Source organism: Schistocerca nitens, chromosome 4, assembly GCF_023898315.1.
Source record: "Schistocerca nitens isolate TAMUIC-IGC-003100 chromosome 4, iqSchNite1.1, whole genome shotgun sequence".
Taxonomy (NCBI): Eukaryota; Metazoa; Arthropoda; class Insecta; order Orthoptera; family Acrididae; genus Schistocerca; species Schistocerca nitens.
In genome coordinates, this window is record NC_064617.1 from 689,672,953 (window position 1) to 689,697,058 (window position 24,106).

At 43.9% G+C, this 24,106-nt stretch overlaps 1 protein-coding gene across 1 annotated transcript in view; it reads right to left on the bottom strand.

Moving 5' to 3' along the window:
- The window catches only part of LOC126252504 (partitioning defective 3 homolog), a gene marked incomplete at its 5' end in the record, with an annotated part of 237,820 nt that overhangs the window by 126,249 nt on the left and 87,465 nt on the right, over positions 1 to 24,106 (bottom strand). Inside the window, 3 exons of the mRNA XM_049953400.1 lie at positions 7,909 to 8,231; positions 10,918 to 11,262; positions 18,543 to 18,788. Of these exons, the coding sequence (XP_049809357.1) occupies positions 7,909 to 8,231; positions 10,918 to 11,262; positions 18,543 to 18,788 (914 nt within the window). The remainder of the gene's footprint in view (positions 1 to 7,908; positions 8,232 to 10,917; positions 11,263 to 18,542; positions 18,789 to 24,106) is intronic.

Below are 24,106 nucleotides of genomic sequence, written 5' to 3' on the forward strand. Positions count from 1 at the left end.
GCTTAATCTGTATTGGCTGTGATGTGATATTATTTCTATTTGTTTGGATATTAAGTGTGGTTTTACAATTTTTCATTACTATGTTTAGGAACTGTATCAATTTAGGATCTACTTTGTATATTTCCAATATTTGTAGTAACCATGAGTGGGGTACACTATCAAAAGCTTTTTGGTAATCAATGCATGCGTAGTGTAGCAACCTTTGTTTAGTTTTAGCTTGATATGTCACCTCTGCATCTATTATCAGTTGCTCTTTACATCCTCGTGCTCCTTTGCAACAGCCTTTTTGTTCTTCATTTATAATTTTGTTCTGTGTCGTATGTGTCATTAATTTCTGTGTAATGACTGAAGTTAATATTTTGTATATTGTTGGTAGGCATGTTATGGGGCGATATTTAGCTGGGTTTGCTGCGTCTGCTTGATCTTTAGATTTCAGATAAGTTATTCCATGTGTAAGTGTATCAGGGAATGTGTATGGGTCTGCAATGTAACTGTTAAATAATTTAGTTAGACGTGAATGTGTTGAGGTGAATTTCTTTAGCCAGAAATTTGCTATTTTATCTTTTCCAGGGGCTTTCCAATTGTGAGTAGAATTAATTGCTTGGGTGACTTCATGTTGCAAAATTATCACTTCAGGCATTTGTGGTATCATCTTGTATGTGTCTGTTTCTGCTTGTATCCACCATGCATGCCTGTTATGTTGTACCGGGTTTGACCATATGTTGCTCCAGAAGTGTTCCATTTGTTATGTTTGGTGGATTGTCTATTTTAATGTGTGTGTTATCTATTGTCTGGTAAAGTTTCTTTTGGTTTGTGTTGAATGTTTGGTTTTGTTTCCTTATATTTTCACTTTTTTGTATCTTCTAAGTCGTTTGGCCAATGCTTGTAATTTCTGCTTCTTTTCATCTAATTGCTCTATCGCTTCTTGTTCTGAGATTTTACCTAACCTTTTTCGTTTTTTTTTCTGACATTTCATTTCTTATAAATTGTGTTAGCTGTCCGATGTCTTTTCTCAGTTTTTCTATTCTGATCTGTAGCCTGTGTTGCCATGCTGGTTTTGTGGGTTTCTTCAGTGTGTTGGTTGGTTCTGATCTCTGCCTAGTGTGTATATTTAGTGTAGTGAGTGCTCCTATATAAACCAATAGTTGTAACTCTTCCATTGTTGTGTTTTCATTTATTTTGTTGTGTATGATTGTGTTGACAGTTTTTATTGTTGTTTCGACTTGTGGGTTATTTGGCGGTCTATGCAAGAATGGTCTAATGTCTGTATTTGTGTCTTTGTGTTCTATGTATGTCAGCTGAAATTTTTCTTCTGTATCTAACATGTGTGTCACTTCGTGTTCTATTTGTGCTTGTTCTGGTGGCTGTCTTAAGATTTCGTTTTCCTCTGATTGTTTAATTGGTGCGTGTTGTTCTTTGTTTGTTTGCTCTGGGATGTTTGAGTCCATTACTGTATTTTCTTCTTCTTCTGATTGCACATTATTTTATTCCAGTATTTGTTGAACTTGTTGTTTGATGTTTTCTAATTCTGACTGGGGTATCCTGTTATTTTTGATTATTACACGGATCTGATCAGCTTGTCGTTGTTCTGTTAAAAATTTTAATTCTGCTATCTGGTAACAAATGTTGTGTATACTTGTGATCTGTATCCAGTTGTGTTGGTTCCTAGGTTTGTTGCTTGGTAATAACAGAACATGAGGTGTCGATTAACTTCATCTGACCACCTCATCCTCTGTCTTTTTTTTCCTTCTAGGGTGGTTGCAGGAAGCATATCCTGCAAAACACCTCTATTTGGATTTAAATCATTTTCCAGTTGGCTAGCAGTGTCGTTACCATTGTGGGCGGGCATAGGGTTCAAGCGTCGTCCCCGACCATGACGGCGCTTGTCCGAGGCTTCTTTAGTTCTGTCCTGAACCAACTAATCACACTACAAGGGGGGTTAGCCCTATTAGTGGTTTGTTCTTTTCGTCGCCTTTATTATTATTATTATTATTATTATTATTGTTAGTTGAACTACTCATTGGAATGAATTCACTTTCTAATATAAATATCTCTTAACAGCTGACTATCAATCAGTTTATTTTTACATATTTTTATTTATTTGTTGTTCCGTGGGACCAAATTAAGGAGAAGTCTCCATGGTCATGGAACGAGACAATACATGAAACTATAACACGATAGTAGAAACAGATAAAATGAAATACAAGAAACATATTCAGGCGACAAGTCATAAGTTTAAATAAAGAAAATCAACACTGTAACACTGGAATTTGCTTAATTTTTCAGCTCTTCCAGGAGCTCCTCGACAGAATAGAAGGAGTGAGCCATGAGGAAACTCTTCAGTTTAGACTTAAAACTGTCTGGGCTACCGCTAAGATTTTTGAGTTCTTGTGGTAGCTTATTGAAAATGGATGCAGCAGAATACTGCACTCCTTTCTGCACAAGAGTCAAGGAAGTGCATTCCACATGCAGATTTGATTTCTGCCTAGTATTAACTGAGTGAAAACTGCTAACTCTTGGGAATAAGCTAATATTGCTAACAACAAATGACATTAAAGAAAATATATACTGTGAGGGCAATGTGAGAATTCCCAGACTATTGAATAGTGGTCGACAAGAGGTTCTCGAACTTACACCACATATAGCTCGAACAGCCCGTTTTTGAGCCAAAAATACCTTTTTTGAATCAGAAGAATTACTCTAAAAAATAATACCATACGACATAAGCATATGAAAATATGCGAACTAGACTACTTTTCGTGTTGAACTGTCACTTATTTCAGATACTGTTCTAATGGTAAATAAAGCATCATTTAGTTTCTGAACAAGATCCTGAACATGGGCTTTCCACGACAGCTTACTATCTATCCGAACGCCTAGGAACTTGAACTGTTCCGTCTCGCTTAAAATATGCCCATTCTGTCTGATCAAAATATCGGTTCTTATTGAATTGTGAATTAGAAACTGTAAAAACCGACTCATTTTAGAATTATTAAAAACAATTTAAATCAAAAACAAAAAACTGACGAAATTGCAGACTAAGCACTTCGGAAGCGTTCGGGTCACTACGCCTTTACTGGTATGGCGCGCGAAGTGTTTCGGGCTGTTCGTCACTCTGGATTAGGCAGTCGAGATGTACAGTCTAGAGTTGGGCAACACGATTCTTTTTCCCGATTCGATTCCTACGATTCAATCTCACATTGCGAATCGATTCCTACGATTCTTTCACGATTCATTCTAGTCTGCGATGGCACGATTCTTACGGAATGCAAAAAGTTCTACATCTTACTCACAGATGGCAGGACATGTCAAATTGTCAATGGGGTTACAATCGAACTGTGTCAAGATAAGATATGCCAGAAATAGTTTATTTATGAGTAAACATGCATACGACGTTACAAGTGTGATTCTCGATTTATACGTTTAATACCTTAATTGATGAAAGGTCACGTTTCATTTGATTGCGTCTGTTGTGTGGCTTGTACGTATCTAACTACTGAAGTCTGTTTTATAGTAACAAAATCTAGCAGTGAGGCAGACGTGGTTTGGCTCATATCATCCTATTCAAATAAAGTTGAAAGCAAACAGTTAAATAAATATAAATTTTCATTTCCGAGATACCAGCGATCAGAGGAAACCATGTCCGACCTAAAACATATCTAGGATGATTGTTACTATCGGATGTACAGTAAGTCCAACGTCTTCGTATTCGGATAATGTTATACCGCCATCTCACAAAATTTTGATACACCTCTACTGTAACATCCAATAGTAACAAAGATTTACGAAATTGTGATATAAAATACTTATTGTGTAAAATTGAGTTTTTTCAGGAAACACACCAATACAGATAAACTTAAAAATCAAAATCTTTATCTAAATATAAAATTCTATCCAAACTGTTAAAGCCGTTCCCAAGAAACACGAAATTCGCGTTTTTATTTAATAAATTCTTTTGTGAAAAATCGCGTGCTGTAAGGAAAGACACATATATACAGATAAAGATAAAAACCAAAACCTTAACTACATTCAATACGCACTAACAAAGTTTTACGAGATGGCGTTATAAAAACATGTGAAATAGCGTTTTTATAATATAAAATTGGGTTTTTACGAATGGAACTATGTAGGATATATGTACTGTAAAATTGACTTTTTACGAAAGAATGGAACTATGTAGGTGAACTCAAAATGCAAAAACAAGTCTAAATACAAAATTTCATTCAAATCGTTAGGGCCGTTTTCGAGATACGCGAAATATAATACATAATCCAAGTGCTATTGCTCGTGTGTAAAGAAGGTGTGTTTTGCATTGCATCTGCAACATATAAGAGGTACGCATTTATTCATCATACTTGGATTTCTTGATTTTAATCGTGTGTATTGGGAGCTGTGTACTCGCTGTATATCGTTCCTGTCATCACTAGTTCGTGTATTACTCGCGCAAAGTAAGCTGACGTAAATGGGTAATGCCTTTACGGTCGTTCCCATCAGCCACCGCCAAGTGTCAGCTTGAGCTTGGTTTTCACAGTAATATTACGGCCCACGAACTTCGTTTTTTCGTTCCGAGCTTCCTTTGTTCACACGCATCCTCCACTTGACTGCCATCTGGCGGTCGTAATCATTCGGCACGACTCGGCATGATTCGGAAGTTGACTTCGAAGCATAGCGTACTAAGAACCGATGAATCGTTGGAACTTCGAATCGTCACGACTCGGAAACACGCAATCGCTCTTACGATTCTTTTGAACGACGATTCGTCCGTATCACGATTTGATTCTTACGATTCTTTATTTAGAGTCGTTCAGATGAACGACTCATTCAAGAATCGCCACAACTCTAGTACAGTCATGTTGTCTGTAGCAGGATGTGTTTGCCAGTATTCAGTATTAAAAGATTCACTCCGGTAGTCATGAGGCACAGACACGTGCCACAAATAGTGTAAAGATACATTCTCGTAAACGTTGTGTTTGATCATGTACTTTGCTGTATCAGAAGGTGTTGTATTAAAATCATGTAGTCTTCTCATGTGGCTATATTAAAATACGCGAGTGGCTTCCCAAAGACGTGATATATTATTTCAGAACAGAACCTCGCTAAAGTCAAGTTTCTGCCTCAAGATACAGAACATACGTCCTGCTTGCTGTTTTCTGCGCTGGGGACATCAACGTGAAGACAGCAGGTTAGTGAACTATAACAGAACCTTCGTATTCCACACAGTGCAGTGGAAACAACTAGGCGCCTCACGTGTACTGCATGCACAGAACAAATGCGCACAGTGACACGTCATCTGCAGTAATGCAGAGGAGGTAAAGGAGGATGATCGTTATTAAGGCCGGTATTACATTATCAAATTTCTTTGTCAGAGATATTTGATGGTGTAATAGGGAACTTTGTCAAATGTCGTCAAATATTTTATCAAATCTAGGGCCTCGCTGTAGATTTGATCAAAGAAGTCGCTTGTCTTCTGTTCACTGCAATGCGACACGTTACCACATGGAGCGCTAGCATCGCTGCAGCATTCTGTCGTCTGTAGTGTTTTTATAAACATTGCCGGTAAATACAATTGGAGTGTGTCGACAACTACAAAATTAATAGAGATGTATGAAGCTGATGAGGCGCTTTACAACGTGAGGCACGCTGAATACAAAAATAGATTAAGAAGATTGGAGACCTGAGCTGGCCTAACCCAACCCTCTCCTGTAGCAAGGAATCTGAGTGTTACAGTGAGCCTGTCTTCTGCAGATGTAGCAGTTCTTAAGTGAATATTGTGATATTAGGATACACTTCATTGAGCACATACAGAAATGTATGCTCATCCATTCGTAAGTAATTGATGTACGTAAAAAGTTTTGTTGAATGCTTTAATCGTGTCGTCGTAAAACCCGCGGCTTCACCCAGGTATGTTTCCTCCTCCCCCCCCCCCCCCCCCCCCCCACTTCTCTTCCGCATGTGCACACAGCGCTATTGTGGTACATGCAACTGCTGCGGTTAATAACAAGTCGTTCTTGTCAGCCATCTTTAACTTTGACGAAAAATATGATGACAGTGTAATACCCCTTCTAGCGCTACGTCAAAGATCTTTGTCAAATATACAGGGTGTTACAAAAAGGTACGGCCAAACTTTCAGGAAACATTCCTCACACACAAAGAAAGAAAATGTTATGTGGACATGTGTCGGAAACGATTACTTTCCATGTTAGAGCTCATTTTATTACTTCCCTTCAGATCACATTAATCATGGAATGGAAACAAACAGCAACCGAACGTACCAGCGTGACTTCAAACACTTTGTTACAGGAAATGTTCAAAATGTCCTCCGTTAGCGAGGATACATGCATCAACCCTCCGTCGCATGGAATCGCTGATGCAGCCCTGGAGAATGGCGTATTGTATCACAACCGTCCACAATACGAGCACGAAGAGTCTCTACATTTGGTACCGGGGTTGCGTAGACAAGAGCTTTCAAATGCCCCCATAAATGAAAGTCAAGTGCGTTGAGGTCAGGAGAGCGTGGAGGCCATGGAATTGGTCCGCCTCTACCAATCCATCGGTCACCGAATCTGTTGTTGAGAAGCGTACGAACACTTCGACTGAAATGTGCAGGAGCTCCATCGTGCACGAACCACATTTTGTGTCGTACTTGTAAAGGCACATGTTCTAGCAGCACAGGTAGAGTATCCTGTATGAAATCATGATAACGTGCTCCATTGAGCGTAGGTGGAAGAACATGGGGCCCAATCAAGACATCACCAACAATGCCTGCCCAAACGTTCACAGAAAATCTGTGTTGGTGACGTGATTGCACAATTGCGTGCGGATTCTCGTCAGCCCACACATGTTGATGGTGAAAATTTACAATTTGATCATGTTGTAATGGAGCCTCATCCATAAAGAGAACATTGCACTGAAATGAGGATTGACACATTGTTGGGTGAACCATTCGTAGAAGTGTACCCGTGGAGGCCAATCAGCTGCTGATAGTGCCCGCACACGTTGTACATAGTACGGAAACAACTGGTTCTCCCGTAGCACTCTCCATACAGTGACGTGGTCAACGTTACCTTGTGCAGCAGCAACTTCTCTGACGCTGACATTAGGGTTATCGTCAACTGCACGAAGAATTGTCTCGTCCATTGCAGGTGTCCTCATCGTTCTAGGTCTTCCCCAGTAGCGAGTCATAGGCTGGAATGTTCCGTGCTCCCTAAGACGCCGATCAATTGCTTTGAACGTCTTCCTGTCGGGACACCTTCCTGCTGGAAATCTGTCTCGATACAAACGTACCGCGCCACGGCTATTGCCCCGTGCTAATCCATACATCATCAAATGGGCATCTGCCAACTCCGCATTTGTAAACATTGCACTGACTGCAAAACCACGTTCGTGATGAACACTAACCTGTCGATGCTACGTACTGATGTGCTTGATGCTAGTACTGTAGAGCAATGAGTCGCATGTCAACACAAGCACCGAAGTCAACATTATCTTCCTTCAATTGGGCCAACTGGCGGTGAATTGAGGAATTACAGTACATACTGACGAAACTAAAATGAGCTCTAACATGGAAATTAAGCGTTTCCGGACACATGTCCACATAACATCTTTTCTTTATTTGTGTGTGAGGAATGTTTCATGAAAGTTTGGCCGTACCTTTTTGTAACACCCTGTATTTGATGGAATATTTGATCAAATCTTTGATCAAATCTTTGACAAAGAAATTTGATGGTATAATACCAGCCTAACACCAACAATCAGTTCATTCTTCTTTTCTTGCCGTACCGGACGAGTATGAAACGACCCTAGGGTTCCGTTTTTACCGACTGAGGTACGGAACCCTAAAAAGATGAAGCAGGAAACCTGTGTAGACATGCGAAATGACGAGAGATGACCAGATTGGTGTGAACTCACTGTTCGGGGGCGAGATCGTCGTCCTCGTCGGAGGTGGAGCCACGGCGCTGCGGCCTTCGCGGCCGCTGCAGGAAGAGCGCCGGCGGGGGCGGTGAGGCGGAGGCGGGTGCGGCGGTGGCCTGCCCCAGAGGCTCGCGCCGGCAGCGCGCGTCCCGCGGCAGCGACCGCGACGCCACGCGGTCCGCCGCGTCCGCCCAGCGCGCGTCGCTGCCGAACTGCATCGACAGCCGCGAGCCGCCGTCGCGCGCGAAACGATTCGCCGACGCCTCCGCGTCCCGCCAGTCGCCCGGCAGCTGCAGCGCGCGCCGAGCTGACACAGACTCCTGCACACACCCACGTAGTGTTGCCGCTTTCTTCACACAAAAGGAACATTTTTCACAGACATTTCTTAACAACTTAATAATAATAACTTAATAGTATTTTTTGTTAAATACCATTTTCGACAAAAAAAAAGAAGGAAATGACTCAAATGGCTCTGAGCACTACGGAACTTAACATCTGAGGTCGTCAGTCCCCCGGAACTTAGAACTTCCTTAAAACTAACCAACCTAAGGACATCACACACATCCATGCCCGAGGCAGGATTCGAACCTGCGACCGTACCGGTCGCGCGGTTCCAGACTGTAGCGCCAAGAACCGCTCGCCCATCCGGCCGGCGCTTGGCTAGTATCTGCATTTATGTTCGAGCATGAATTTCTCGCGGTGTTTCCATATTTTTGTCCAACCATTCATATTTAGTCCAAATGCATTTATACGGCCATATTTTACAGCAACGTCTCCCCACAACAGTTTTGCCGTAAACATTGGTACAATGTCGAAATACTCGTATTTCCGTACGGCCCGTTAACAGTGATGGAGCAAGCTGTCGCAGGGGCCGGGGTGCTACCGGTGGTGTGCGCATAGGACAGAGTGAGTATCGTACGGCCAGGACAAATCCGTCTCTGTAAATGCTTATTTTCCATTATCACCCTAGCTTCCTCTTTGTAGCGTTACAGCTCTGCGCTGCTGGGTCATGTAAAGTAAGTGGTTTTTTGTGGGGTTTTAGGGCGCTCAACTACTTAGGTCATTAGCGCCCAGACACGAATGTAAATGCACATATAATCTGGTAAAACTCAAGGGGAGGGGGGGGGGGACACCAGAAAGTTCTTACAAAGGCGCAGAAAAAGTAATTAAAAGAGTTAGATGTCTTTGGACAAGACCGTCAAAGTAATAAAACGAAGAACACGAGCAGCTGCTCGAGCGTCATCAGCTAAAATTTCCTGTAAGGTAGATGGCAGAGACAGGACAACACGAGATTGATTAAAACGGGGACACGACAATGAAAGATGGCGTATTGTTAATGCGTGACCACAAGGGCACTGCGGGGCGGGGTCACCGGACAGCAGGTAGCGGTGGCTAAACCGGGAATGCCCAATCCGCAACCTGGCGAAAATGACCACCTCTCGCCGAGATGGTCGGGAGGAGGTTGTCCAAGCTGTTGGGAACGGTTTTATGGCCCGGAGCTTATTTTCTTGAAGTGACGACCAAGTATCCCACCATAATGACACAAACCTCTTACAAACTACCCCACTAATGTCAGACGATGAGACACAAAGGGAGGCTGACCGAGACAGGAGGACTGCAGCCTTGGCCGCAGCATCAGCAGCCTCATTCCCAGGCACTCCTACGTGGCCTGGAACCCACATAAAGCTAACAGGAGAGCCATCATCAGCAAAAGAATGGAGGGATTGCTGGATCCGTTGCACCAAGGGATGGACCGGATATGGAGCTCCGAGGCTCTGAAGAGCACTGAGTGAATCAGAGAAGAATACATACGGAGAATGGCGGTGGCGGCGGACATACTGAACGGCCTGAATGAGAGCAGAAAGCTGGGCCGTAAAGATGGAGCACTGGTCGAGGAGCCGGTATTTAAAGGTGACATCCCCGACGACAAAGGCACAGCCGACAGCCATCAGTGTAAATAAAGGTGTTACTGGCGAGTCGCGCACGAAGTTCGACAAACCGTGAGTAATACACTGCATCCGGAGTACCCTCCATCGGGAGCTAGCTGAGGGCAAGATGAATGTGAACCGGAGCCTGGAGCCAAGGTGGTGTCGGGCTCTCACCCTCTCTGAAGGTGGTAGGGAGTGCAAAATCCAATTGTCGAAGCAGGCGACGAAAGCGGACTCCAGGGGGCAGCAGGGCAGACACATACAACCCATACTGACGGTCGAGAAAATCGTCGGAGGAGGACTGATAAGAGGGGTGTTCGGGCACTGACAACAGCCGGCAGGCATACCGACAAAGCAGTACGTCGCGCCAGTAGGTCAATGGTAATTCGGCAGCTTCAGCATAAAGACTCTCGACGGGACTAGTATAGAATGCTCCGGTCGCAAGACGTAACCCCCGATGATGGATGAGTTGAGACGGCGTAAGAGGGATGGCCGAGTAGACGAGGCTCCCATAATCCAGCTTTGATCGGACTATGGACCGATATAAGCGAAGCAGGACAGTGCGATCCGCTCCCCAAGATGAACCACTAAGAATACAGGGGACATTAAGGGAACGTGTACAACGGGCAGCCAAATAGACATGCGGAGACCAACAAAGTTTTCTGTCCAGTGTGAGCCCTAAAAACTTCGTTGTCTCCACGTAAAGTAAGTGGTGAAACCATATGACATCGCTTCAGTATGAAAAGGCACTCCATTTCTTTCTTGTCTACAGGAATGGAGATGAAGTCAAACGACAGGAACACGGAATTCATAAATGCGATACATAAACAAGCTGAGCAGTGCGACATATCAGCTAGTAGCGGGTGGTTGTAATTGAAGTGCAGTTACTCAGGGAGGTCCAGTGTGGGCTGTAATTATCGTATGGCAGCGAAACTTGGTAGACACGATAATGTGTTAATGATTAACCGATTTACACTCTAAAACAAATTAGATCGAGTTGTGACCACCAGGTGCAAATCTGGCGCGGTACACTGTACGACGGTACGACATCGATGCCGTCATTTGGGCGCTGGCTCACCTTCCTGGCGGGCGGGGCGCGCAGCCTGCCGTTGGCCGGCGCGCGGCAGGCGGCGTCCTTGTCGGCTGCGTCGCCGCGGGCCTCGCCGTCGGGCTGCGTCGGGACGGCGGGCGTGGCCGACCAGCGCTTGGAGCCGCCGTCGGCCGCGAGCAGCAGCACTCCCACGCCGCCGCCCCCGCCGCCCCCCAGCGGGTCGCCCTGCGCCGCCCCCGCGCCCCCTATCGGTGCGGCCGATGCCACCAGCTGGTTGAGCGCCGGCTCGCTGCCGCGGCGCACCTGCAGCGACGGAGGCGGCGCCGGGGCCGACTCCGCCGTCACCTCGATGGCCGCGTACCGCCCGTCTCCCTGCGACACCGGTAAATGACACGTCAGCGTCGAGGCACGCCTCGCTTTTAAGAGCAGATGGACGAGTATGGCTACAAGACTTATACAGGGTGGTCCATTGATCAAGAAGAATGCTGAAGATTAGATGGGTAGATCACATAACTAATGAGGAGGTATTGAATAGGATTGGGGAGAAGAGAAGTTTGTGGCACAACTGACTAGAAGAAGGGATCGGTTGGTAGGAAATGTTCTGAGGCATCAAGGGATCACCAATGTTGTATTGGAGGGTAGCGTGGAGGGTAAAATCGTAGAGGGAGACCAAGAGATGAATACACTAAGCAGATTCAGAAGGATGTAGGTTGCGGTAGGTACTGGGAGATGAAGCATGCACGGTATAGAGTAGCATGGAGAGCTGCATCAAACCAGTCTCAGGACTGAAGACCACAACAACAACAACAACAACAACAACATGATTACACCGTGAATTAGACACAAGACGGGGAAATAGCGGTTTTGTGTTTCAATTTTGGGCACCAGTATAAATAGTTACTTGTCTGTCACTGAAAAATCGGCGTTCCCTCGCATCTTGTCATAGTTTAGAGGACGCAATTCCCTTTACAAAAATTCGGCACAATTTCGCATCGATCCTTTCTCTCTTTTTTGTTACAGTGAACGGAAAATCGTCAGGCGTATGTACTAGTAGTGGAGACAGGCGTACTCAACAAGTCCGCGTGGAAACTCGGATAGAAATGAATGTTTCTATGACAGCGTTTGTAATAGTGTTCCCCAAGAGATTCTGCTGGTGACAGTTGCTTATTAGAAACCGCGGCTGCAACGGGCTTCGTCCAACACATGCAATGCACCAGGTAAGTATTAAAGGGCACAATTAGGAAAGTAATAGGGTTTTCGAATTTAAAAATAATAGGAGACGCAGTGTAAAGCTAAGCACCAGTAGCCTGTTTCAATCTTCGGAAATGAATTTCTGATAAACACTGTTAACACGCGACTAATATTTGTGGCTCGCCAGAGTTTGGGGCAGGGCGATACTGCAGGAGGAGAACGTTAAACAAGTGACGAAGTTGGCGGGTCCTAATGAAAAGATCACGCAGCTCTCGGCGTCGACCATGTAGCCATGTGTTAGCACTGAGAACTTCAGCAGCTCTGCGAAAGGACTGACGAGCACATCCTACAACAAAGGGCTGCACCGCAAGAAAAATGCAAAAGAAAATACAAGGATAGAGCTGAAAAGGAACAATTAATTGTGCCGTACTATGAAAAGCATCTGGAGACACAAGATTTAAAGACCAGAAAAATCAGAGAAACTAACTACTGAAATGCAGAGACCACAAAATGTTACACAATACACACGAATACGTTTAGAATATAGCTAAAAGCAAAGAAAAATTTCCTTGGATGTGTTATCATAAACAATGAATTTATTAACTATGCATCTCACCCTATTAAACAGAGTCTTCCTCTACATCGCTGAGAGTGACAAGAAAAAAAATTTAGTACTGTTTAAATCAATCGTGAGAAGCGAGACAAAAACTGTAGTGTGTACTTTAGCGGTACTTCTCCGCTAGCTATGGGCAAACAATTTTCCGAATACGTGTAACTTCAGAAAATACAGCTGTACATACAATACACTTATCAATTCTAGGTGAGGTACTGAACGTAACACGAAAACCAAAATAATCATCCTTTAGTTTTTGATGCTTTAACAGGAGTCATGTGATAAGACAGATTACCTCTCTCAGTTGGACAGTCAGTTTTGGTTAATGGTGACTATTTTAGAACGGCGCGTTCGCTATCTACCAATTATTTGAGAGACTGTGAAATAATTACTGAAGTAACATTTTGAGCTATTCACAACTGTTCAACTTCGAACATTCTGTGTCTTACTGCAAGAGCCTACTAAGTCATCTGTTAAAGGAATTCTACTAGTGGATGACTGTGTATGGTAGGCTCTTACATTAAGGCACAGAATGTTCTCAAAAATGACTACACAAGATTTTTTTAAAATTTTTACGCTGTGCAATTCGCACAAAGCTGTGTGTTAACCAAACTTGCTTCACTTTAAGCGTTTGAAAATGGCCCAATAGCCGAAACTGCAGCATCCCAAATAACATAAACAATGATATAATCTTGCAGGAACATACAGGGATACATGTGGATACTGTCTGCAAAATGTGTTGCGAATAGAGTTACTAATAAAGAAATAGTAGATTAAAACGTGTTGCCTGAACAGCGAAAATATTGTTATCGATGAACTTCCTTCGTTTCATCATTTTGTGTGGAGTTGCCACCGAGGAAAATTTTCGTAGAAGTTTGAAATTATGTTCAATGTTTGCGGGAAGACGCTATGTGCTCTCTCTCTCAAATAGTGGATGAATGTAATTTGAGTTATCTGCGAACAGTTAGCTACGCTATCTCAAGACATATAGATAGTTTCCAACTATATATGTAACACAAGATTATACGACCCAAGAAGATGGAGGAGGAGGAGGAGGAGGAGGAGGAGGAGGAGGAGGAGGAAGAAGAAACAGAAAAAGGAAAAAAAAACGATGCGCCACCAAAGAATTATCCGAATGAGACGGAAATCTGTAGATGTGCTATGCATATACAAACAAGCAAATGATTACAATTAAAAAAAGAAGATTAATCGACTTATCCATGAGAACAACGCAACACAATAACGGATTGATCCGCTTCTGGCTCTTATGCAACCAGTTATTCGGCTTGGAATCGATTGAGACACTTGTTACACGTCCTACTGAGGGATATCGTGCCAAATTCGGTCCAATTGGAGCGTTAGGTCGTCAAAATCCCGTTGTAAGGCCCTGTCCATGAAGCTCCAAACATTATCGGTTGGGGAGATACCCTGCGATCATGCTGGCCAAGGTAGGGTTTAGCAAGTTCGGAGACAAGCAGCTAATTGTCTCTGCGTGCAGGCTGGTATTGCCTTGCAGAAATGTAAGCCCAGGATGGCTTGCCATGAAGGGCAACAAAACGGGGCGTAGAATATCGTCGACGTATCACAGTGCCGCAAGGATGCCGCGGATGGCAACGGAACGGCCCTGCTATGAAATGAATTGGCACAGCAGACAATCAGTCTTGGTTGGTGGGCCGTATGTCGGGCGATAGTCAGGCTGGAATCCCACCACTGTCCGGAACGTCTCCAGACAAGTAATCGCTAGTCATCGGTGCTGTATTCGAAGCGGGAGGCATTACTGTTGACAGTTCAGTGAGATTCCAGGCAGAAGTTGTGTCTGAGACGACCCGGCAGCAGTGGGATACCAACCTGATAGTCGCCAGCCGCACAGCTCGACAACCGGGCGTACGGGTGTGGGGGCGCTGTTTCCTTTCATTGCAGAACCTTTTGCTTGTCAACTGCGGCACCTTAGAGCACAGTGGTACATCGACAATATTCAACACCCTGTTTTGTCGCCTTTCATGGCAAGCCATCCAGGGCTTACATTTCAGCAAGATAGTATCTCCTCTCGCACTGCAAGAGTTTCTACTGCTTGCTCGTGCTTGGTAGACCCTACATTGCCAGCAAAGTCGCCGGATCTCTCCGAAATTAAAGTCTGGGGCATTATGAGCAGAGCCCTCCAACTATCTCGGGATTTCGACAATCCAACACGCCAACTGGGCAGAATGTGGCACGAGAAACCTCAGGACGACACACAACCACCTCTATCAATCATTGCCAAGCCCAAAAACGGCTTCTGTAAGGGCCAGAGGTAGACTAGCGTGTTACTGACTTGTCCAATTTGTGGAGCGTGTCTCTTGAATAAAACATCCAATTTTCTGAAATTGTAATCACTTGTTTGTCTGAACATGTAAACAACACCTATCGATTCCTTCATAGCGCGTCTTTTTTTTTTTTTGTACCTCTTGGAGAGTAGATCATCACACCGATTTAAATAACATCAATAATTATATGAAATATTGAAAATGAGATTTTTGTTCCCATGGAATCAGTTACATAGACAATCTGCAACTGGAACTGTACACCGTGCATGGAGTTAGTGATATAGGTGGCGATGATATACGAGGGTCACTCTAAAAGAAACACACACTATTTTTTTAAATCCATCTTGTATTCTACATGTATGAAAGTTTTACACTGTGTAGATACATCCTTTAGCAACAATATTTTCATTTCTCCACATAATTTCGATCCCTCTCAAATGCCTTGCGCCATCTTGGAACCAGCGCCTGTATACCCGCACGGTAAAATTCTGGGCCAACCAGTTGGAGCCACTGTTTGGCAGCGTGCACAGGGGAGTCATCATCTTCAAACCTTGTTCCACGAAGAGAGTCTTTCAGTTTCCCAAAGAGATGATAGTCACGTGGAGCCAGGTCAGACTGTAAGGCGGGTGTTTCAGTATTGTCCATCCGAGTTTTGTGATCGCTTCCATGGTTTTTTTGGCTGACATGTGGCCGTGCATTGTCGTACAACAGCAAAACATCCTGCTTTTGCCGATGTGGTCGAACACGACTCAGTCGAGCTCGAGGTTTCTTCAGTGTCGTCATATATGCATCAGAATTTATGGTGGTTCCACTTGGCATGATATCCACAAGCAAGAGTCCTTCGGAATCGTAGAACACCGTAGCCGTAACTTTTCCAGCAGAAGTTGTGGTTTTGAATTATTTTTTTCTAGGGTGAATTTGCATGATGCCACTCCATTGATTGCCTCTTCGTCTAGCCGGCCGATGTGGTCGAGCGGCTCTAAGCGCTTCAGTCCGGAACCGCGCGACCGCTACGGTCGCAGGTTCGAATCCTGCCTCGGGCATGGATGTGTGTGATGTCCTTAGGTTAGTTAGGTTTAAGTAGTTCTAAGTTCTAGGGGACTGATGACCTCAGATGTTAAGTCCCATAGTGCTCAGAGCCATGTTCTTTGAACCTCTTCGTCCCTGGTGAAAAATGATGGAGCCATGTTTCATCACCTGCCACAATTCTTCCAAGAAATTCATCTCCACCATTCTCGTACTGTTCCACAAGTTCGCTGCATACAATTTTTCTTGTTTCTTTGTGAGCTACTGTCAACATCCTGCGAACCCACCTGGCACAAACCTTTATTAGCGCCAACACTTTCAGTATTCTGCAAACACTTCCTTCCCCTATCCCAACGTAGCGTGACAATTCATTCACTGTGATGCGTCTGTCAGCAGTCACTAATTCGTTAGCTCTCTGCACACTGTCTGGAGTGTATGCAGTACGAGGCCTGACGCTGCGAGGACAATCCCCAATCTTGCCGTGCCCGCTTTCATCTCGTAACCTGTTTACCCACCGACTAACTGTACTGCGATCTACAGCATCATCTCCATATACCTTTTTCAGCCTCTTGTGGATGTTTCCCACTCTCTCGTTTTCACAGCACAGGAATTCTGTGACAGCACGTTGCTTCTGACGAATGCCAAGTGTAGCAGCCATCTTGAAGATATGCTGTGACGGCGCCACTCACGGGAACAGGTTGAACTAAGTTTGAAAACAAGCGGGAAGGATGTACCTTACACACTGTAAAACTTCCACACATGCAGAATGAAAACTGTATTTTTACAAAAATAGTGTGTATTTCTTTTGGAGTGACACTCGTATGAGAAAAGGAGAGTAGGCAGTATACAGGGTGTTACAAAACGGTACGGCCAAACTTTCAGGAAACATTCCTCACACACAAAGAAAGAAAATATGTTATGTGGACATGTGTCGGAAACGATTACTTTCCATGTTAGAGCTCATTTTAATACTTCTCTTCAAATCATATTAATCAAGGAATGGAAACACACAGCAACAGAACGTACCAGCGTGACTTCAAACACTTTGTTACAGGAATGTTCAAAATGTCCTCCGTTAGCGAGGATACATGCATCCACCCTCCGTCACATGGAATCCCTGATGCGTTGATGCAGCCCTGGAGAATGGATTATTGTGTCACAGCCGTCCACAATACGAGCACGAAGAGTCTCTACATTTGGTACCGGGGTTGCGTAGACAAGAGCTTTCAAATGCCCCCATAAATGAAAGTCAAGAGGGTTGAGGTCAGGAGAGCGTGGAGGCCATGGAATTGGTCCGCCTCTACCAATCCATCGGTCACCGAATTTGTTTTTGAGAAGCGTACAAACACTTCGACTGAAATTTGCAGGAGTTCCATCGTGCATGAACCACATGTTGTGTCGTACTTGTAAAGGCACATGTTCTAGCAGCACAGGTAGAGTATCCCGTATGAAATCATGATAACGTGCTCCATTGAGCGTATGTGGAAGAACATGGGGTCCAATCAAGACAACAATGCCTGCCCAAACGTTCACAGAAAATCTGTGTTGATGACGTGATTGCACAATTGCGTGCGGATTCTCGTCAGCCCACACATTTTGATTGTGAAAATTTACAATTTGATCACGTTGGAATGAAGTCTCATCCATAATGAGAACATTTGCACTGAAATGACGATTGACACATTGTTGGATGAACCATTCGCAGAAGTGTACCCGTGGAGGCCAATCAGCTGCTGATAGTGCCTGCACACGCTGTACACGGTACGGAAACAACTGGTTCTCCCGTAGCGCTCTCCATACAGTGACGTGGTCAACGTTACCTTGTGCAGCAGCAACTTCTCTGACGCAGACATTAGGGTTATCGTCAACTGCACGAAGAATTGTCAACTGCACGAAGAATTGTCTCGTCCATTGCAGGTGTCCTCGTCGTTCTAGGTCTTTCCCAGTCGCGAGTCATAGGCTGGAATGTTCCGTGCTCCCTAAGACGCCGATCAATTGCTTCGAACGTCTTCCTGTCGGGACACCTTCGTTCTGGAAATCTGTCTCGATACAAACGTACCGCGCCACGGCTATTGCCCCGTGCTAATCCATACATCATCACATGGGCATCTGCCAACTCCGCATTTGTAAATATTGCACTGACTGCAAAACCACGTTCGTGATGAACACTAACCTGTTGATGCTAAGTACTGATGTGCTTGATGCTAGTACTGTAGAGCAATGAGTCGCATGTCAACACAAGCACCGAAGTCAACATTATCTTCCTTCAATTGGGCCAACTGGCGGTGAATCGAGGAAGTACAGTACATACTAAAATGAGCTCTAACATGGAAATTAAGCGTTTCCGGACGCATGTCCACATAACATCTTTTCTTAATTTGTGTGTGAGGAATGTTTCCTGAAAGTTTGGCCGTACCTTTTTGTAACACCCTGTAGATTTGTGAACCACCAATCGGTTCGTGCTCTGAAGATGTGACTCCTGAGGTCAAGTGAAGGACACAGAACAACCGACACGGTACCTGGAAGATGTCGGGGCTGCTGGTGCCGACTGAGCTGCCGCCGGCGCTGGCTCCGTCGCCGCCGCCGTGGGGCAGCAGCATGGGCGGACCGCCGCCGCCGCCCCCGGGCCCGCCTCCGCTCTCCTCGAAGTTGGCGACGATCTGCTCGCGGTCGTCGGCCACGTCGAGCAGCCGGTCGTCGGGGTCCAGGATGCCGCCGCCCGCTTGAGACCGCAGGTTGTGCACCACCACCCACGCGTCGTTGCCCTGCAACACGAGGGCGCACGCCCGGGTCAGGCACCCACGTCTATAGAGCGAGGTCGCGGCCAGTGCGGCATCGCTGGGCAAACCGAGCACACTGGACCAAGCATTAGCCGATCCCCGACAACTCTTCCACCACCATTGGGACATACGTTTCCCGCGATATGTTAGCAGAGAACTGGTTTAAATCATACCTAACTGGAAGAGTGCAGAAAGTTGAAATAAACAGTTCACATAATATGCAAAAAACTGGTGATATATCAAACTGAGGAACAATCAAGAATGGGGTGCAGCAAGGTTCGGTCTTGGGTCCTCTGCTGGTCTTAATATACAGGGTGTTACAAAAAGGTACGGCCAAACTTTCAGGAAACATTCCTCACACACAACGAAAGAAAATATGTCATGTGGACATGTGGACATGTGTCCGGAAACACTTAATTTCCATGTTAGAGCTCATTTTAGTTTGTTCTTCCACCTCCGCTCAATGGAGCACGTTATCATGATTTCATACGGGATACTCTACCTGTGCTGCTAGAACATGTGCCTTTACAAGTACGACACAACATGTGGTTCGTGCACGATGGAGCTCCTGCACATTTCAGTCGAAGTGTTCGTACGCTTCTCAACAACAGATTCGGTGACCGACGGATTGGTAGAGGCGGACCAATTCCATGGCCTCCACGCTCTCCTGACCTCAACCCTCTTTACTTTCATTTATGGGGGCATTTGAAAGCTCTTGTCTACGCAACCCCGGTACCAAATGCAGAAACTCTTCGTGCTCGTATTGTGGACGGCTGTGATACAATACGCCATTCTCCAGGGCTGCATCAGCGCATCAGGGATTCCATGCGACGGAGGGTGGATGCATGTATCCTCGCTAACGGAGGACATTTTGAACATTTCCTGTAACAAAGTGTTTGACGTCCCGCTGGTACGTTCTGTTGCTGTTTTTTTTTCCATTCCATGATTAATGTGATTTGAACAGAAGTAATAAAATGAGCTCTAACATGGAAAGTAAGCGTTTCCGGACATATGTCCACATAACATATTTTCTTTCTTTGCGTGTGAGGAATGTTTCCTGAATGTTTGGCCGTACCTTTTTGTAACACCCTGTATATTAATGACTTGCCATTCTATATTCACGAAGATGCAAAGCTGGTACTTTTTGCCGATGATACAAGTATAGCTATCACACCCGACAGACAAGAACTAACTGGTGAAATTGTAAACGACGTTTTTCAGAAAATCATTAAGTGGTTCAAAAAAATGGGCTCTCATTAAACTTTGACAAAACACAGTATATACAGTTCCACACAGTATATGGAATGACCCTATTAATAAATATAGACTTCGATCAGAAATCGGTAGCTAAGGCAGAATATTCAAAATTTCTAGGTGTATGCATTGATGAGGGGTTGAACTGGAAAAAAAACACACTGCGGATCTGCTGAAACGTTTGAGTTCAGCTACTTATGCTATTAGTGTCATTGCAAATTTTGGCGATATACAACTGAGTAAATTAGCTTACCACGCCTATTTTCATTCTCTGCTTTCGTATGGCATCATATTCTGGGGTAACTCATCATTGAGTAAAAGAGTGATCATTGCACAAAAGCGTTTAATCAGAATAATTGCTGGAGCTCATCCAAGATCATCCTGCAGACACTTATTTAAAGAAATTACTTTTGAATACATTATGGGCACAACAGTGATCAATGTCTTATAAATAATTACTATTAAAAACAGTCTTGATCACAATTTATTTAACAAGGTGACCGGTTTCAACCACTACTGTGGTCATCTTCAGACCATTGAGTAGGAACCTCTTTCCTTGAAGAATCACTACTAGTGATTCTTCAAGGAAAGAGGTTCCTACTCAATGGTCTGAAGATGACCACAGTAGTGGTTGAAACCGGTCACCTTGTTAAATAAATTGTGATCAAGACTGTTTTTAATAGTAATTACTTATTTAAAGAGCTTGAAATCTTCACTGTAGCCTCACAATATATATATTCACTTATGAAATTTGTTATTAACAATCCGAACGAATTCAAAAGTAATAGCAGTGTACATGGCTACAACACTAGGAGAAAGGATGATCTTCACTACTCAAGGTTAAATCTAACTTTGGCTCAGAAGCGGGTAAATTATGCTGCCACAAGAGTCTTTGGTCACTTACCTAATAGCATCAAAAGTCTGACAGATAGCCATATAGCATTTAAAAGGAAATTAAAAGAATTTCTTAATGGAAACTCCTACTCATTAGATGAATTTTTGGATATAGTAAGTGGGTAATTTCCCAACCTCCACAAAAAAAAAAAAAAAAAAAAAAAAATATATATATATATATATATATATATATATTGAGTGTCATGTAATATTTTGTCTAATTTAATATCTTGTATAGACACCTTTTATTACCCTGACACGTTCCACATCATTAAGAAGTGTCGTATTCATGATCTATGGACCAAGTACTAATCTAATCTAAAAATTGCTGCGTAACAATAACAGCAGAATGGATCAGTCAGGAGAGCTCAACGATTTTGAAGTTGTACCAAATGTACTCTCCGCAACACGTTGTTAGGTGGCTTGCGGAGTATGATGTACCAGGTGTAGAAGTATGAAGCCGAAGTTTCGCTATAGATGGTGCTAGCCGTCAGTGTTGAGTCTGTGGGACGGCGGGAGGGAATGGAGATGTGGGACAATGCTGGTCGCGAATGTGCCGGACGTCGGGGAGCGGTAAATTTTGTCCAGCGTGTTTTAGATCGGCTTGTCTTCTCCTACCCTCCTAAATGGGTTGTTGTTGATCCTTACTATACTGGCTTGAGGGCGACAGTTGTTCCCGTCGTGGCAGGCGTTTTCCAACGTCTGTTGGAAAGCACCGGTAGGTAGCAGCACTTTTCAGACGAACATTAACCCGACTTGCAAACCTGGAGACAAATCGCGGGCTCTGTGGGGGCGGAGGTAACGTTTTGAGAGTCGGGAATGAGTGGTGACCCTTAGTGACCGACAGTGTTGCTCTGTCAGCGCGGAAAGCTCAAAAAGAATTTCCGAAGCGCGTTTTCGCGTACTTTGATACAATTCTTGTTGTAATTGTCCTGTTATCTTAGCGGGAGAGGCGGGTATGTGAACACAAAAGGGGTCGGAAGGCAGAGGAACTTTATCAAATCGCGCCGCCAGTAGATAGCTGGAGGCGTTTTTAATGAACGAAGCGAATTTACCAGTTATAACGTGCCAATAAAATGCATTTATTTCAGTGGTGTTTTGTAGACTTCTTTCGTACTCACTTTAAACTACTATTCAGTTTTGTCTTTGAGGATATCATCATACCAGCTGCCCCTCCAAAATAATACAGATTATCCGGCAAGCCGGGAAAAGCTGAAATTTCGAGACTGGGCATCAAAGGCCAACGTCTGGGAACAAAAAGGAGTGGCGGAAGGTTGGACGTGAACCGCAAAGTGCAGAATTGTCTGGCATCTGTGCGAGAGTTCTCACGTGTAGAGCGCCGTTCTGCTTGTGTCCTTCCCACGGGCGATTATTATTATTATTTTTTTTTGTGCGACCGTCAGACAAGGTTACATGCATTAGTAGAGTTCACTAACACATAACATGCATTATCACTATAGAAAAAATTTCCAGCTCATCCATAAAAAAATAAATAAATAAAAAATAAACTAAAGCAGGTGATTTCATCGTCGTCTTTTCTCGGCGCTATGTCTCAATTTGCAGGTTCCGTACATAACCAAACTTTTACTCATTCCGCACTCAGTTTCATGGTCAACTCATTTTGTTTTACGTTAACCTAATCTAGAAATGCAGGTCGTGCGCACCACATAATTATTCGAATCACATAATCTTAGCCCGATGAATTGCAGAAATTTTTAAAATTTTATTGATTTTGTGCGCCGAGAGAAATGGGGATCTGTTGTGCATATGAAACTTTTTCTTTATAAAAATATATTGGGACACCACGACTAACCAGTTTCGCCTTTAGAGGCATTTTACAAGAGATAAATGTAGACAAGAATACGTGCGTCAAAAGTAACTCTCTACGTGGACAGCCTTTTCCGTTGTAGTTTCAGTCTAGACAGAAGTTGACAGTTCCCCAGAAACTCAGTTTAACCATTAACAAGCCCGAGTTGTTGTAATGTCAAGGAAATGCTGAGACGTTTACCGTCCAAGTCAAGTCAATTGCTGCATGAAACAAAGGTTTCAAATGTCGTTACCGCAGAAACGTTGAGTAAAAGGTCCTCATATTAAAATGATTGCCCTCGTGAAAACGCTGGAGCCTTTATGTTAATTCATATGAAAGTGATTTAAAAAAACTCTTATTTTTAAAATAATTACTTTTCAGATCGTCTATCCTTCCGATAAACATTGCGATAATTCTGCTTCATTATTTTTATTTTTGTTCGGAACTAATTCATGTTCACGTACACCTCTAATGTTGGCATTGCGATACCTTCTTCACGAACTTTACTAACTTATTTACAGACCCCGCTAATGCTAGTAACGTGGAGGGGAGAGAGAGAGAGAGAGAGAGAGAGAGAGAGAGAGAGAGAGAGAGAGAGAGAGAGCTGTGTGTAAATTGTGGAGGGAGACTAGGCTTTACTACAGTAAACAGGTTCAGATAGAAGACAGATGTACATCGCAATTGTTATCCAGAAATGAAGTAGCTTACAGAATAGTTGATCACAATAACGAAGATTCAAGAATTGAAAATTTATGATATCAGTATAGCAAGTAATGTTCATTGTAGACCTATTCCTATTCTTAATATTATATAAAGAACAACTACGAGTTTTTTCCCATCCTCCGACAGAACAAAATGTAAAACATATGAACGTGAGAAACGTTTTACGCTCAGATACTATATATGTAACACGTATTTTTAAATACATAGCAATTGAGGGATTCTCCGTAAAGCAGTACCAGCCTCCATATCTCTTCTTCGTGGAGACCGTTGACTATCTCTTGATTCGTCACGCTGTCATGCAGTTCCTTGTTTGAGGACGCCACAGCAACCACAAGAATCAGTGCAGATGCAGTGCGAGACACTGCCTAAATTACTCAGGTCCACTGTGAGACCCTGCCAGGATTATGCAGAGCCATTCCATCGGCACATTGCCGGCCTGTGTCGCTCTACAGCGCGGCAATGCTCAACCGCATGCTGCTCAAACTATTTCAGATGCTACTTCTAAGATTAAAACTGAGTGGGCTGCTGACAAACCAACGTCCTTGGAACCCCGATTGGCCACCAAGTGACTTTCGCCATTTTCCAGAGATGAAATGTACGGACAAACTACGTTCTTCTGTAAATG